The 15,804-nt window shown below is 49.1% G+C and overlaps 3 protein-coding genes across 3 annotated transcripts; all 3 read left to right on the top strand.

Annotated features, from left to right (window-relative positions):
- The first annotated feature begins 1,202 nt into the window (after positions 1 to 1,202).
- On the top strand, positions 1,203 to 3,105 carry LOC9271713 (G-type lectin S-receptor-like serine/threonine-protein kinase SD2-5). Its single transcript, XM_015789892.3, has 2 exons — positions 1,203 to 1,468; positions 1,599 to 3,105. The coding sequence occupies exons 1-2, from the start codon at positions 1,384 to 1,386 to the stop codon at positions 2,846 to 2,848; spliced, it is 1,335 nt and encodes a 444-aa protein (XP_015645378.1). The 5' UTR covers positions 1,203 to 1,383; the 3' UTR covers positions 2,849 to 3,105.
- A 1,682-nt stretch (positions 3,106 to 4,787) lies between these two features.
- LOC4342369 (G-type lectin S-receptor-like serine/threonine-protein kinase At1g34300) lies at positions 4,788 to 6,414 on the top strand. Its single transcript, XM_015789891.3, has 2 exons — positions 4,788 to 4,920; positions 5,052 to 6,414. Exons 1-2 carry the CDS (start codon positions 4,860 to 4,862, stop codon positions 6,332 to 6,334), a joined length of 1,344 nt encoding a protein of 447 aa, XP_015645377.1. The 5' UTR covers positions 4,788 to 4,859; the 3' UTR covers positions 6,335 to 6,414.
- Positions 6,415 to 9,299: 2,885 nt separating this feature from the next.
- On the top strand, positions 9,300 to 10,076 carry LOC112939633 (uncharacterized). Its single transcript, XM_026026970.1, has one exon. It carries the CDS (start codon positions 9,300 to 9,302, stop codon positions 10,074 to 10,076), a length of 777 nt encoding a protein of 258 aa, XP_025882755.1.
- Positions 10,077 to 15,804: the final 5,728 nt, after the last annotated feature.

Genomic DNA, 15,804 nt, shown 5'->3' with positions numbered 1-15,804 from the left:
TCATAAATTTTCGTGTCCAACTTTTGATCGTTCATCTTATTTATTTTTTTAAAAAAAACTAAAAAACATAAGTCACGCATAAAATATTATTCATATTTTATAATCTTATAACAATAAAAATATTAATCATAAAAAAATTTAAATAAGACGACGGTCAAAATTGAACATGGAAACTCATGGTTGCATTTATTTTAAGACGGAGGTGTAATAATTTAGTACGTCATTTTTCACAAAAACCCTTAGGTAAACTCAAAATCGAATCGGCACGGTGACGCGCTCGGCTCTCCGGCGACACGGCGACGGTGGTGCCTCCAACTTTCTCCGGCGAGCTCTGCCTTATCCGCCGCGACCGAAGTTTGGAAGTACCGAGCGGAGGCGGTGGGGGCGGCAGCGATGGCTCAGGGAGAACCGCATACGGCGGCAATGGCGCCTCCGCCGTCGCTTGCTTGGATACCCAACATCCTCTTGCCCAGTAGAAATTGCTCCCTTAGGCCGCAGTCACCCTAACCTGGAGCCTTATTACGCCTTAACATTGGGATTTGGGAGAACATGAGATTTTATTTGTGATGAAGATTAGAAGATTTGACTTTTCTCTTCTTCTTTTTATTTTGTTCAGGAGTCAATCGGAGTAATTAAAGATGAAGGCGATCTGCTCGCACCAGAGCGCTCCGAGGCTTTTCTTACTGGCATGTTCGCTTCCGGTGATGGCCACATCACCTGGTGCACGAGCTGGCAATTTTACAAAAAGTCCTCGCTTAACTTGATAATCTTTCTTAAGTCTCTAAATGTAAGTTCACTGTCTTATGTATTCTTATGTAAAGGCCCTCTAGATCCTGATATATCTTATGTGAAGGTGAAAAAAAATTCAAGTATAGGACCGCGTTCTGAAAAAGAGAAAGTAAGGGAGTTTTCTGCAAAATTTGATGAATGGAAGGGTCGAAACTGAGTGATTGCGTCGATGAATACTTCATATCAACGGCGGCAATGAATAATTCAGACAGGAGACCCTCTCTGTTTTTTCTTCTTGAGGGAAGTAAGCAGAGTCCTAGTTCTTTTGTTCAGGTTTTCTTCTGCATTTTTTAATCTAATGAGATACGATATGCCTGTCGCTGTCAGGTTAATTATCATATCTCCCGCGTTCTTTTTTCTGACTTGACCTGGTTACTGCAGCGCGTGTTGAACAGTTCTTTGGTTGCTGTCCCAACACGATAGCCCCTTGAGTGCTATAAATTCAGCCCCAGATTACAGCTGCATATGCTACACGCATTGTTAGTTTGCATGCAAGCTTGATCGATCAGCTTCAGAGTTTGGATCACCAAGAAGTTCAGAATCCTCCCAATTCGTTCTTCATTTGCAGCAGTAATTCATTATTCATCCACCAACATGTCTGCTAATCCCAACCAGTCGTTCGACGATTTCAACAAGCAAGCCTCCAGCAATTTCAACTCCTTCCTAGCCATCGTCGTCGGTGCGTGAAATCTCGGCAATTTGTACATGTTTTTTCTTTCTTTTGTTCTTTTCAATTTTCAGTTTCTTGTTTCGAGATGATGAGCTGGTTTCACTGAGATGATGCTTGGTTTTGATCTCTGGTGATGCAGTGCTTTCAGTGGTGAGCATTGCTGGATCAGTCGCCATTGTTTACCTCGTGTACAGATGTGTCAAGAAGAATGGCCTCCCGGCCGTCAACATCAACACCAACCCGACGGCGGCGGCGGCGATGTACGCCGTGGTGCCGGACTCCCAGATACGCGACGCCACCGTCGAGAGGTTTCTCAAAGAGATCGCCGGCGAGAAGCCCATCCGGTTCACGGCGCAGCAGCTGGCCGGATTCACGAACAACTACTCGGCCCGGCTCGGCGCCGGCGGCTTCGGCACCGTGTACAAGGGCATGCTCCCGAACGGCCTCACGGTCGCCGTGAAGCGCCTCCACGTCGGCGGCCATGGCGACGGGTGGTCGACGTCGCAGGAGCAGTTTATGGCGGAGGTGGGCAGCGTCGGGAGGATTCACCACATCAACCTCGTCAGGCTGTTCGGCTTCTGCTTCGACGCCGACGTGCGCGCGCTGGTGTACGAGTACATGGACAACGGCGCGCTCGACGCCTACCTGTTCGACCGGAGCCGCGCCGTCCCCGTCGCGACGCGGCGCGCCATCGCCGTCGGTGTCGCGAGGGGGCTCCGCTACCTCCACGAGGAGTGCCAGCACAAGATCGTGCACTACGACATCAAGCCCGGCAACGTCCTGCTCGACGGCGGCCTGACGCCCAAGGTGGCCGACTTCGGGCTGGCGCGGCTGGCGAGCCGCGGCGACACGCACGTCTCGGTGTCCGGCATGCGCGGCACCCCGGGCTACGCCGCGCCGGAGATGTGGATGCAGGCGGGCGTGACCGAGAAGTGCGACGTGTACAGCTTCGGCGTGCACCTGTTCGAGATCGTCCGCCGGCGGCGGAACCTCGACGACGGCGGCGAGCCGGGGAGCCAGCACCAGTGGTTCCCGATGCTGGCGTGGAGCAAGCACGAGGCCGGACACCTCGCCGAGGCCATCGAGGGCTGCGACGCCATGGACAAGCAGGAGAGGGAGACGGTGGAGAGGATGTGCAAGGTGGCGTTCTGGTGCGTGCAGCAGCAGCCGGAGGCGAGGCCGCCGATGAGCGCCGTGGTGAGGATGCTGGAAGGGGAGGTGGACATCGACGCGCCGCCGGTGAACCCGTTCCAGCATTTGGTCGCGTCGCCGGCGGCTGCGCTTAGGTGGACAAGCACTACAGATTCAGCTGAAAGTGATAACTCATTGAGATCAGGGTCTCGTCAGTCTGCAGAGGTGATCATTCCAATTGGATCATTACATTGTTAAGAGCAGGTATAATAGCAGGCTATAATCCAGCTATAAACATATTTTAAATAGATAAAGGAAGAGAGAGAAAAGCAGTGGGCTACAGATCTGTAGCCAGCTGCAGCACAAACTCCAAGACGTAATGTGTGTATGACAGGTAGGACCGGGTATTAATAGTATAGTAAGGAACTATTGTATGAATTAGCTATTACATTAGCTGTAGATGCTTTGGAGTTAGTAGTTGGCTATACTATTAAACTTGCTCTAATCAAATACCATTACGGTGATAGCACAGAATGTGACACATCCTAATTTTATAAATCTGGACAGACGTCTATCCAAAATAAATTAATCTCAGATTAATTAACTTATTCTGAGGAAGTAGTATGTGGCAAAAGATATGGGTGGAGTTTGGAGCTCGTAGAGTGGAGTGGTCGTTGGTTTGAAGCAAGTTGGAGAGGAGATGATGAATGTTAGGCATTGCGCAACACCATAAAGTTGTTTGGATTGACATTACCTCTGTATTAGCGCTTCTCTTAATTTGGATGTTTCCTGGAAGTTACAGTTGCACAACTGTTAGTTTTTGTTGAAAGGAGTATTGCACAGTTTTGGTCATGTACATGTAGGATGTAGAGTGTGGGTTTTAGTTAATCCATTATCTAAAAGAGAGTATTGCACAAATGCACAAATAGTGGCATCACAAGTGGCGATGCTACTGATCTACTTCCCTTTTGCTTGAAATGTCAAACAAGGGTTCCACTTATATATCCTTAAAGATATATATATGCATCTCATCACACTTGAGAGATGGGCTCTAGCTCCATGAAGTGATGTATTCAAACTAATACAAGTGATAATTCACCTACATATTTGTTCAAGTTTTTTTCAATTTTTGACAACCCCCATTTAGGGAACTCCCTAAAAATATTTTCTCCCCACATTTTTTTTCTCCAACCCAATATCTAAATCCCACCCTCTGTATTTAACTTTGTCATATGTTATTGATTGCCTACAAATATCTTTATCTTTAATAGCTATATTTTTAATGGATTAATATATGTGGTGACGATTGGGAGGCAGGGGGGCAGGAGGCGAGAGGAATGTGTTGGCTGCCAGAATTCTAAAAACAAAAAATAATGAACTTAGCAATGATAAGTTCCAATTTTTTTATAGAAAATAAATCCAAATGATAACGAAGAGGATGAGCATGACGAGCAGAGGGGTGGCATATGGCCAGCTAGCAAACCAGCAGGGCACATGGTGGCTAAGCAGACTTTGAAAACCACTCTCTCCATTTTAAAATAAACAAACATCGTACTAGTATGTAACGCATCTTAGACTTCTTAGTTCAACGAATCTAAATATATAGTACAACTAAATTTGTAAGATGTATCACATAATATTCAAGGTTAGTTTATTTTAGGATGGAGAGAGTATGAATGAATCCATCAATAATAACGTTCAATTTTTAAATGTGCAGACATAGAGTTAAGGCGACAACAAACGAATGGCAGGGATTGTGACTTGGGATAGGGACCCTTTGGAGTTTGGAGCACTTTTTTTTATTTGGTGCTCTTTGGAGATGTTGTGACAGTGTCGACCGTACATTTTTCAAACTAGTTAAACTAATTTAAATTTTATGTCTAATAAAGTAGTGAAGAGGTAAATATATGTGATATATCTATCCAAGTATAACAGAAAATTTCAGCGAACTATGGTTTTGTTTGATCCTCCGGACTATTAAATAGTCTTTCAGAATCTTACTATCTAGGAGTATTAAACGTAGATTACTGACAAAACCCATTCTATAACCCCTAGACTATTTTACGAGACGAATCTAACGAAGCATATTAATCCAGGATTTGCTACAGTGATGCTACAGTAATCATCCGCTAAGCTATGTCGCAATCACCTCACTAGTCACAGAGTTGGGATAAGCTTGCCTCTCTCTCAAGAAAAAGTTAATCGCCGGCTAAATTTATTAAGATTTGCAAGGCCGTGTGGAGCAAGGCACAAGGCCGTCACTCTTCACATGCTTTCATCAAAACACCAAGATTACATCACCTGCTTCATGGCGTCGCCTGCCGTTTACGGTGTGCACCCTTGTCATCGGTTTCCATGATCATCTCATATATTCTCTCATCTACTGGCTGCTTGATTTCGATTATATTGAGTTGCTTCCTCTTGTTTGATTTTTGCATTGATCGATCGGTGGTCCCTGCAGTGATTGCCACGATCATCTTCGTTGTGGCGTTCGCGGCGTTGCTGGTCAAGGTGTACCGGGGCGCCGAGAGCTGCGGCGCCGCGGTGGCCGCCGAGATGAAGGCGACGGCGCACTACGCCGTGGTGCCCGACGCCGCGATGCGGAGCGCGACGGTGGAGAGGTTCCTGTGGGAGATGGCGCACGAGAAGCCCATCCGGTTCACGCCGCGGCAGCTCGCCGGGTTCACGCGCGGCTACTCGGCGCGGCTCGGCGCCGGCGTCTTCGGGACGGTGTACGGCGGCGCGCTCCCCAACGGCCTCGCCGTGGCCGTCAAGGTGCTCCGCGGCGGCATGGACAGGAGGAGGTCCGAGGAGCAGTTCATGGCGGAGGTGGGCACCATCGGGAGGACGCACCACATCAACCTCGTCAGGCTGTTCGGCTTCTGCTACGACGCCGCCGTGCGCGCGCTGGTGTACGAGTACATGGGCAACGGCGCGCTCGACGCCTACCTGTTCGACCTGAGCCGCGACGTCGGCGTCCCGGCGCGGCGCGCCATCGCCATCGGCGTCGCGCGGGGGCTCCGCTACCTCCACGAGGAGTGCGAGCACAAGATCGTGCACTACGACATCAAGCCCGGCAACGTCCTGCTCGACGGCGGCATGACGCCCAAGGTGGCCGACTTCGGGCTGGCCCGGCTGGTGAACCGCGGCGACACGCACGTCTCCGTGTCCGGCATGCGCGGCACCCCCGGCTACGCCGCGCCGGAGACGTTGATGCAGTCCGGCGTGACGGAGAAGTGCGACGTGTACAGCTTCGGCATGCTCCTCCTCAAGATCGTCGGCCGGAGGAGGAACTTCGACGAGGCCGCGCCGGAGAGCCAGCAGTGGTGGCCGATGGAGGCGTGGGCCAGGTACGAGCGCGGCGAGTTGATGATGGTCGACGACGCCGCCGCCGCCATCAATCATCCGAGCGACGAGATCTGTAGTGGCAGCGACGGCGAGGCCGTGGTGACCGTGGCCGAGGCCGACGACGAGCGGCGGTGCAAGGAGGCGGTGGTGAGGATGTACCAGGTGGCGTTCTGGTGCGTGCAGCAGCGGCCGGAGGCGCGGCCGCCGATGGGCGCGGTGGTGAAGATGCTGGAGGGCGAGATGGACGTCGCGCCTCCGGTGAACCCGTTCCTGCATCTCATGGCGGCTCCGGCGCCGGTGCCGAATCCATGGGCGACGACGACGGCGAGCAGCGGAAACGCCGTCTCAGAAAACGTCGTTGTTTCTCACGGAAGTGACGGAATCGTCTCGCTTTGACTACTGAAATCTTTTGTCTGTGCGTGTGGGTCGCCACGACCTCGTTTCTTTGCATTCTACAAGTAGATTGTTTATCACTACATCATAATACTTCCTCCATCTCAAAATATTTGACGCCGTTAACTTTTTTAAAAATGTTTAACCGTTCGTCTTATTAAAAAAAAATATTTGACGCCGTTAACTTTTTTAAAAATGTTTGACCGTTCGTCTTATTAAAAAAATTAAGTAATTATTAATTCTTTGATTTATTGTTAAATATTCTTTTATGTATACATATAGTTTTACACATTGCACAAAAGTTTTTTTTAATAAGACGAACGGTCAAACATGTTTAAAAAGGTCAACGGCGTTAAATATTTAGGGATGGAGGGAGTACTCATTAGATTTGGACCAACAAATCTTACAAAACTTTCAACCAGTGAATACTACGTTTTCAACAAAAAAAAAAGAACAAACATGTTAAAAATAGTAATTCTAGAGACAAAAGCAGTTGTAAAATCAATTTTTTTATAATATAACTGAGTGCAGATACACTGTAACTATTTGTAAGTGTTCTATAGTATATATAAGCGTTTTGTAAATGAGTGTAATTGTAAGTTGGGTCTACATAAATATAAATCTTTGTGCAGATCTTACAGACAAAAAATAAAGAGGCTGCTATATAATGGAATCCCGTTTTCGAACGGAATGATCCCGAGTAGGTAACAGGTGTGATACCTATCAAGTATCAGACGATTCTACACAACATGATGATCCCGAGTAGGTATCAGGTGTGATACCTATAAGGTATCAGACGATTCTACACACATTTCAGGTGACACTTGCAAGTATCATGTGATATTTATCAGGTATCATGCGATTTCTACCACGTATCGCGTGATACTCGCGAGGTATCATGTGAAACCTGTCAGGTATCAGACGATTTCAACCACGTATCGTATGATACTCACGAGGTATCATGCGATACCTGTCATGTATTAGACGATTTCTAACACGTATCGCGTGATACTCGCGAGGTATCATATGATACTTGTCAGGTATAAGACAATTTCTACCATGTATCGCGTGATACTTACGAAGTATCGGATGATACCTACCAGGTATCAGGTGATTCCTACTATATATAGCTGGGCATCCCGTTGGGGGAGGAGCACCCCGACACGTGCGGTCGGCCCCCTGCAGATGTCCCTTGTAGATGAGGACGGCGACGGCGGCGGTAGGGGACGAGCGCGGCGGCGGCGGGGGATTGCGACGGCGGCGGTGGGGCATGGACGCGGCGGCGGCGGCGTCGTCGACGGGGGACGGGTGCGGCGGCGGTGGGGGATGGGCACGGCGGCGGCGGAGGCGACAGGGGACGGGCGCAGCAGCGACGGGGGACAGCGACGGCGGCGAGTGAGCAGGCCTGGTGCGTGTATGGATAAGAATCACGTTATGGAGGAGGAGCTATCCCGTTGGGGGACGATATCCCGTCCCCTAGCATTCCCGAAAATAGAAAAGGGAGCCAAAAATTCCATCGCAAAGGCTTGAAGGGCGCCGATGGACTAAAACGGATGGCGCGGAATCAGGTGATCGATCGGACAAAGACGACGTACAAAAATCTCTTCACAAAAACATCTTCAATTTTAATAATAGTAGTAGAAGTAGAGATAGAGACTATGGGCCCACATGTCTGTAAGACAAATGATAAAAAATAGCGGGACCCACATGTCAGTGGGCCCCACCCTCCTCCCTATCTCCAGCAACTCCTCATTCGGTCATTCCCCTTCTCCCCCTTCTTGCCGGTAGCTTCCTCCTCTGGCTACTTCTTCTCGCCAGCGGTGGCACCGGCTGCTGTGAGGAGGCGGCGGCAGCGTCGGCTGCTGCAAGGAGGAGGCGGCGTCGAAGGCCTCGATAGCCTGGTTGGAAGCCTTCACGCCCTCGAAGTCTGCTGCCATGGCACGCTAGGCGCTGAGGATGGGTTCGGCGGCGGTGGCCGGTTAGCAAGGGAACTCAAAGAGGGAGTAAGGAGGGCCGGGAGGAAGCTCGAGGAGGGAGCGGGGCAGCTGTGTCAGGAGCCTTGATGGCCTCGAGGTCGGCGGTCATTGAGCGCTCGCCGCTGAGGATGGGGTTCGCAGCAGTGACTATGGCGCGCTCGGCCTCCATGCTCGGCCGCTATTGTCCTCGTTGGCGGCAGCCGGTTGGCGAGGGAACCCGAGGAGGAAGGAGGAAGGGCCGGAAATAAGCTCGAGGAGGGAGCAGGGCGTCGGCGGCAGTGGAGGGACGGAGATGGTGGCGTGGGTCATCGGCGTGCGCAGCGTGGATAGCCGCACCCGGCGGTCGCTGATGCCTTTCTCCATCTCCGCCCCTCCACCGCCGCCACCGCCCATGCTTTTGCACGGAGTAGAGGGTGGAGAGGGGGGTTTGGAGTCAGCTATAACTTAAAAGAGTGAATTTTATGGTCCATATAGAAAAATGAAAGCTCGGTGTTGTGAAAAAATCATTTTAATATTATTCTTCTCCAAATAAATTTATAATTGACTTATAATTATGATTATCCTTGCTCTGTGGGAGAACCTATGGACTCGGTCTCTACCCTCTCTGTTTATATTATATAAGTCGCTTTGAATTTTTTTAAGTCAGACTTATTTATGTTTAACTATATTTATAGAATTTTTTAAATATATACTGATCTGCGATAACAAATTAGTTTCATTAATATTGAACATATTTTGATGATATTTTGTTTGAAATGTTACAATAATTTTCTATAAACTTGATTAAACTTAAAATAGAAAAACAAATAACTTATAATATGAAATGGAGACGGAGGGAGCACCACAAAATTAACAGCTAGTAGCTAGCAAAATACAACTCGGTCGACAGCTTCGGACTCGGTAATTCATACGTATATATAATCAATGTATACGATCGAGCCAGCTATAGAGATCCCAAGCACGTACGTACGCACAGATCTTAGACGTACGCGATGCCTGCTGCATCCGATCTTGGGCGGGACGTCGTTGTTGTACCTCCAGCCGGCATCATGGACGACGATGATGAAAGCACCTGGTCACCATGGCCGGATCTCCAGCCGGAGCTGGCAGGCATGGTGTTCTGCCGGCTGCTGTCCCACGGCGACCGCCTCCGCTTCCGAGCCGTGTGCCGCCGGTGGCGCCTCGCCGCGTGGCAGCAGCACCCTCTGCCGCCGGCGCTCCCCTGGCTTAACTTGGACGGCCGCATCACCTACCAGAGTCTCCCCGACGGCGAGGTGCACCGCATCCCCGTCCCCGACGAGCTCCAAGCTGGAGGCACGGTCGTCTGCCGCGGCTCGTTCGATGGCTGGCTCCTCTACGACCGCAGCGAGCAGCTGGAGTGCTTCCTGATGAACCCAATCTCCAAGGCCAGGATTGATCTGCCCTACCACTGGCACTGCGACGACGACGACGACGCCATCCTCCCCGACTACGGGGAGGAGAAAGAGGGACAACGAACCATGTGCTTCGGCGAGAACGCCGTGCGGAAGATCGCCGTGTGCTCGCCTGATCTCGTCGCCGCCGTCATCGCCGGCTCTGGCGTTTTCTTCTACCGGCCGGGAATGCACTCAACCTGGCTGTTTGCCTCCGGCGGCCCCTGCTTCGCGCGCGACATAGCCTACTACAATGGCAAGCTCTACTCCATTAGCAGTGACGGGGAGCTTTTCGTTCACGAGTTCAGCGATAGCATCAGTGCAGATATCGTGATCGGCATAGCTCCTCAAGCCTAGAGTTGTCAAGGCTACAGTTGGCGGAGCACTTTTTACCTCGTCATATCGTGCGCTACTGGAAGGCTGATGATGGTTCGATGGCGGTGGCATCTCCCCATATTTTACAATGTACGCCGTTGGGGCGTCGACGAGCTGAGGAAGGAGATCAAGCTGGACGTGTTCGAGGCAGATCTGGAGAAGCGCAGGTGGTTGGAGGTGAAGGAACTAGGTGACCAAGCTCTCTTCCTCGGCACCTCCTGCTCCAGGGCAATTCTTTCATCGGATTATGGCAGCTGTATATTCTTTTCGAGCTTAAACATAACCAGATTATGCTCTGATGGGATCATCAATGGCATTGGTGACTGCGCCTACTGTGTGTATGACATGAAGAACGACACATTCAGATTTGATAATCCGGTGTCCATAAAAAGGGAGGGGTTGTCTTATGGGTCGGATGGAAGATGGAGAGCTGACTGGTTCTTCCCATGTGAGTGACCTTTTTTTTTTTTAAAGATGCGCGTGAGTACATGCTTGTATTGTATATATCTTGGCCCGTGGCATCTTTAAAATTTGTATGACAAAATATAGCACATCTATTATGTACCCCCTCCACATAATAAATATTATGCACCCCTTCCTTCCACGTCAATCAAAGCGTTCGCACGTCGGGCAGACTCCGATCAATTGATCAAATCCACCTGCTGACTTCCCCCATGCTATCTCTTTTTAGGTCCTTCTCGTAGAAATGGCGTAATAACATGATGACCAAAGTACACCTGCTGACTTCCCCCATGCTATCTCTTTTTAGGTCCGTCTCGTAGAAATGGCGTAATAACATGATGACCAAAGTAGGAACATAACTGCTTTATCATAGTAACAATGTTAAAATATAGTCACGATATCATGGTTATTGCAAGAAAACACCCGCCCAAAAGTTGAAATACTGCAAAATCTGAAGGATCGTAAAGGGCCTTTCCCACCCCAAAAGCTAGCCGTTGAGGTGAGGGGTTCCTCCACTAATATCTTAGGTCATTTGCCCTTCCACAACCAATGTGGAACTATTCAACAAAATCTAGATTTAAAATTGAATCAGGAATTTTTGAGGTTTTCGGGGAGGGGATTTTGAGACCTTGGCACATAGATCGACCTTAAAGCCACACCAAGAACAAAAGTTTTTGAAGTGGTCCAGCCGCTGCCGGAAGTAGCGCGTTTCGTAGTCGTACCCTCTCACCGCTTCTTCGGCCCCCACCACCCCACGTCGTAGCCGCGCGTGGGGCACCGGGAAGCGGGGCGGCTCCCTCGCCATGGCCGACGCGGTAGCCGCGCGCGACGACACGAGCGCGCCCACGTCGGCCGAGCAGGACAAGGAGGCGGAAAAATCGGAGAAGTCGCCGCGCTCGCACGCTGCCTCCGCCGGCGGCCATCGCGGCGCCGCCCTCCCGCCTCGCCTCGGCCAGCTGCAGAGAAGTGAGAGAGAGAGAGAGAGAGTGAGAGAGAGATGAGGAAGGGAGAGAAGAGGGGAAAGAGAGGGTGACGTGGACACCTGGCATGTGGGGTCCACGTGGGTCCCACGCTGACTCAGCGCCACGTAGACCAAAACCGGGGTCAAAACCACCGAAGGATCTCGGGTGACCGGTTTTGTATAGTTAAGAGACCCCACATATCTGGTTTTGAGGTTCGAGGATGTTTTTTAATCCCGACGACAAGGTGAGGGACCTTCGGTGTACTTTTTCCGTTCCAATGGGTTGTCTGGGAACACCCAAGAATTTGGCCCATCCCGGCGACGGACGGCCCAACGAGAAAAAAACAGCCCAGTCGCCCTAGGGGAGTCAGGGTTAGGGTGGCAGGAGGCGTGCAGGCGGGAGTTTTTTTCGTTTTTAGATTATTTTTTTTAATATTTACAGAAATAATCTATCGACCAAAAAAATTGCAGAAATAGCCCCTACCGCCCTAATGGTGGGCGGCAAGCTGACGTGGCAGACGGTGGGTCGACCGCGCCGTCTGCCGTCGTTGGCCAAAATTGCGATTAGGCCCTTGCCGCCCATACAGAGGGCGGCAAGGGGCTAATTGTAATTTTGGCCGCCCATAAAGAGCTTGCGGCCGTACTTTTTCATCTGGGTCCTTTGCCGCCCCAATAGAGGGCGGCAAGGGACCCAGATGAAAAAAGTACGGCCAAAAGATTTTTCTATGTTATGTTAATAATAAATAAAGAAGTATTTATTGGTAAAACTTGTTAATATTATTATAAAAATGTATTAAAGTTGGTTGTTGCGCAATTTCATATGTTAAGTGAGGTATTATTTTGTACCTTATTCGACGTATTAGTACTCGGATAATTTATATAGGCGCCTATCGCAGTCTGGGTCGTAGAAACATTATATGGACTTAAACAAGGAGAATTATGTAACATGAAGAAATAGTAGTACAATTTGAACATGATACGACTATTTGCATTGCGGTTACATAGATTATATTAGATTCGAACTAGGAGGGAGGTAGTGCAATAGTTGAACACAACGACGATGTAGTAATGGGACAAGGAAGCATGACAGTAGAAATTTCAATATGCCAAGTTGTCCGATAATAGCTAACCCCTACGTGAGGATCCCTCTCCTCTCTCAAACCGCGCTTTAGTAACCCTGTATTGCTCTGGTAGTTCAAGCTGTACAACACGGCTAGGTGGAGTTAGAACCTTTCTGGTGTCTATCCATTCTCTGTATTGACATCTCCTTGGTGGTTCCTGGGAGGAAAGAATAGATGTAAAGCAAGCAAAGTTAGTAAATGTTGTGAGAAAATAAGGATTCATGTAATCAAAATATTCTTAACATATATGTAGAGTTCAATAATATAACATAACATTACGTGTCGAAGTCCGACATACATCAGCATACCTAAAGACGTTAGGCGCCTTAGTCCGACGTTACATCACGAGACCTAAAGACACGACATGCCGAAGTCTGACATTACACGACGAAACATAAACACATCGATAAGTTCGAAACGAATTACAAGCAAATCCACATGCCGACATAGAACATAAGAACTACACCACATAGCCAGACGTGGCACGACGACGCCTAGGACGTGGTCGAGTGGAGGTAGTGCCTTCACCCGTAGGGCGAGCTCCATCTGCTGCTGATCCTGATAGTCCTGCCTCCGCCGCACTTGGTTTCTCCTTGTCTTTAGGATAATGCTTGTAGGTGTGCCCATGTTCATCGCATTTGCTGCAACGCTTCACCCTGCCAGCCTCCGACTCGTCCATATCGTTGCGGATGCGACGAGTCCTCCTCCTTCCAGCCTTGCCTCGGAGCTTCGATGGGTCAGGAATATTGAGTACTTCATCGTTAGTCTCTGTGAACTCCCCAGCTATGCCGAACCCATAAATCTCGCCGCTCCATGTATGATATATTGCTTGCTTACTGAAGTACTGTGACACATATACTGCATCTGGTATGCCACACTCCGCTGCGGCAGCAATGACATGGCTGCATGGCCTGTGGAGCAGCTTCGGCTTTGCACAAGAGCAATGACATGTGCCGTCGGCTTTGAGAACACACTCCTGCTTCACTCTCTTGCGGTAGATACCCCTGCCTGCCTTATCTTGACATAGTATCTCAAACCTGTGCTGTTGGGTACCTTACACTAGAGCTCGATGTTTCATGGCCTTTTTACGCAACTCCTCTAGCTTTTTCTGCATGAAAGCTCCAAACAAAATGCTTTGTTCGGCATAGAGGGAAGAACTGCCTGGAACCGATCCCTAAAATACCTGCATGTCCCATGTAAAATGAACTCCACTATGCCAACTAGTGGCAGTCCACGGACACCGCGCATCACCTAGTTGTAAACTTATGCCAAATTTGTTGTCATTATTCCATATCTAGCACCACCTGTGTCATACGCCTTGGCCCATTTCTCTTTTGGTTCATGCAGAATCCACTGAGAAAATTTCCGAATCTCCAATACAGTTCTTCTAACCAATGTTGGACTATCCGTTGGGAGAGGTCCAAGAGCTTGAGGAGGGTCAGCAACGGCGGTCGATGGAGCCGCTGCACGCTGATCACTACATTTGGCTGTCAACTCATCTAATCTCTTCCAAAGCTCATTGAATTTTTTCTCCTGGTTCTGATTGCACAGCCTCTTGAACATGTTCATGAGCTCCTTGTTCTTGAATTGCTTGAAGAAATTAGCTCCCATATGACGCATGCACCACCTACTCTGTACATCTTCCCAAACACCGGGGTATCCTCGTTCCATACTCCCAAACTGCAACTCTTCTATCGCTCGCAGAATGCCAGCGTGCCTATCATGTATCAGGCACACATTTGGCCTCATACCAACAACTTTTGTTTTAACCAATTTCAGGAACCAGTACCAGCTGTCGGTATTCTCACTCTCAACAAAAGCAAATGCCAAGGGCAATACCTGATTGTTCCCATCTACCCCTATTGCTGTTAGTATCTGGCCCCGATACTTTCCTGTCAAGAATGTCCCATCAATGCAGAGAACAGGACGACAGTTCACGAATGCCATCTTGCATGCATGTAGAGCTAAGAACGCCCTTTGCAGCACACTCTTGCTAGGATGTTCAATTGAGGGGAATTTCTTCAATTCGTAAGAGCTCCCAGGGTTTCTTTCCTCGATAACACCAAGCAGGCGTGGCAAATTGTCATACGAGGCTTCGTAAGTTCCAAATCTCATCTCTATTATTTTCTGTTTGGCCCTCCAAGCCTTGGCATAGCTAATAGTATACTTGTATGTCTCTTCGATGTGTCGGATTATTGACCTTGGTTCATATGTGAGATTGTCGATGACATGCGCATACATCTCAGATGCAACAAATGCACAAGTAATGTTCCTGTGGTATTTCTGAACACCAGATAGAAAACATGTATGCTTGGTAACGACTGACACTGTCCAATAATCCTTCCATTTCCCCTTATACGCGTGCACTCTCCAGGGACAACCATCTTTTTCCTTAATACACTGAACTTCATATTGCGACCGGTTCGACTTGGCAACCCAAAACTCTCTATGAAGTGACACTGCAAAATGTTTTACCGCCTCCTTCATATCTTCTGCTCTACTATAAATCGCTCCCTGAATAACCTCATTTTCTTTGTACTCCCATCTCACACTATCCTCTTCAGAGACGATCAGCCCAGAAAAATCCTCACTAGCCCATTCTGCTGGATTAATATCCGTCTCATCATCTGACGAATCACCTTCCTCTACACGCTCATTGTCAGAATCCTCCCTCTCCATTTCATCCACAATGGCACCGACAGTCTCCCCCTCGTCGGCCACTCCACCTGGTTGAATGCCCACTGGAGCTACTACGCCCCCGTCCTCTTGTGCGTTGACCTCCTCCACAGAAGTCTCGTTTACTTCAGCACTTGGTCCCTCGCCATCATCCATATTCATCTGCACACCTGGATCCTTCGGGTGAACAAACGGAACCAAAGCTAGAGGCCACCCGCGTTACAATGCATTTTCCAAATACCATCTCCACACTCGAGAGTTTTGAACTGGCATTAGTTCCCAATAAAAACCCTCAGTTGCCCGACTTACTATAACATTGATTGTTATGTCACTTGTCTGTGGATCAACTCTCAAGCCCCTCATTAATCATCCTTTTATAGAAGGTACACTCCTCTCAGCCGGTCTATCAATTCCCCTTTCTGATACAATAAATCTGACAGATCTACCCCAGTTGGCCCGTAACGGACGTTTCCTGGTCCATGGTAAACTT

This window comes from Oryza sativa, chromosome 7 (genome assembly GCF_034140825.1).
Source record: "Oryza sativa Japonica Group chromosome 7, ASM3414082v1".
In the NCBI taxonomy this organism is placed as follows: domain Eukaryota; kingdom Viridiplantae; phylum Streptophyta; class Magnoliopsida; order Poales; family Poaceae; genus Oryza; species Oryza sativa.
The sequence above is the reverse complement of the archived record's forward strand: the minus strand, read 5'-3'. Positions and strand labels throughout refer to the sequence as shown.

Bases quoted from the DNA above. Each gene is read 5' to 3' on its own strand.
- LOC4342369 (XM_015789891.3), top strand. From the start codon at position 4,860: ATGCTTTCATCAAAACACCAAGATTACATCACCTGCTTCATGGCGTCG. The intron at 4,921-5,051 runs GTGTGCACCCTT...TGGTCCCTGCAG, and splicing joins GGCGTCGCCTGCCGTTTACG to TGATTGCCACGATCATCTTC.
- LOC9271713 (XM_015789892.3), top strand. From the start codon at position 1,384: ATGTCTGCTAATCCCAACCAGTCGTTCGACGATTTCAACAAGCAAGCC. The intron at 1,469-1,598 runs GTGCGTGAAATC...CTGGTGATGCAG, and splicing joins CTTCCTAGCCATCGTCGTCG to TGCTTTCAGTGGTGAGCATT.
- LOC112939633 (XM_026026970.1), top strand. From the start codon at position 9,300: ATGCCTGCTGCATCCGATCTTGGGCGGGACGTCGTTGTTGTACCTCCA.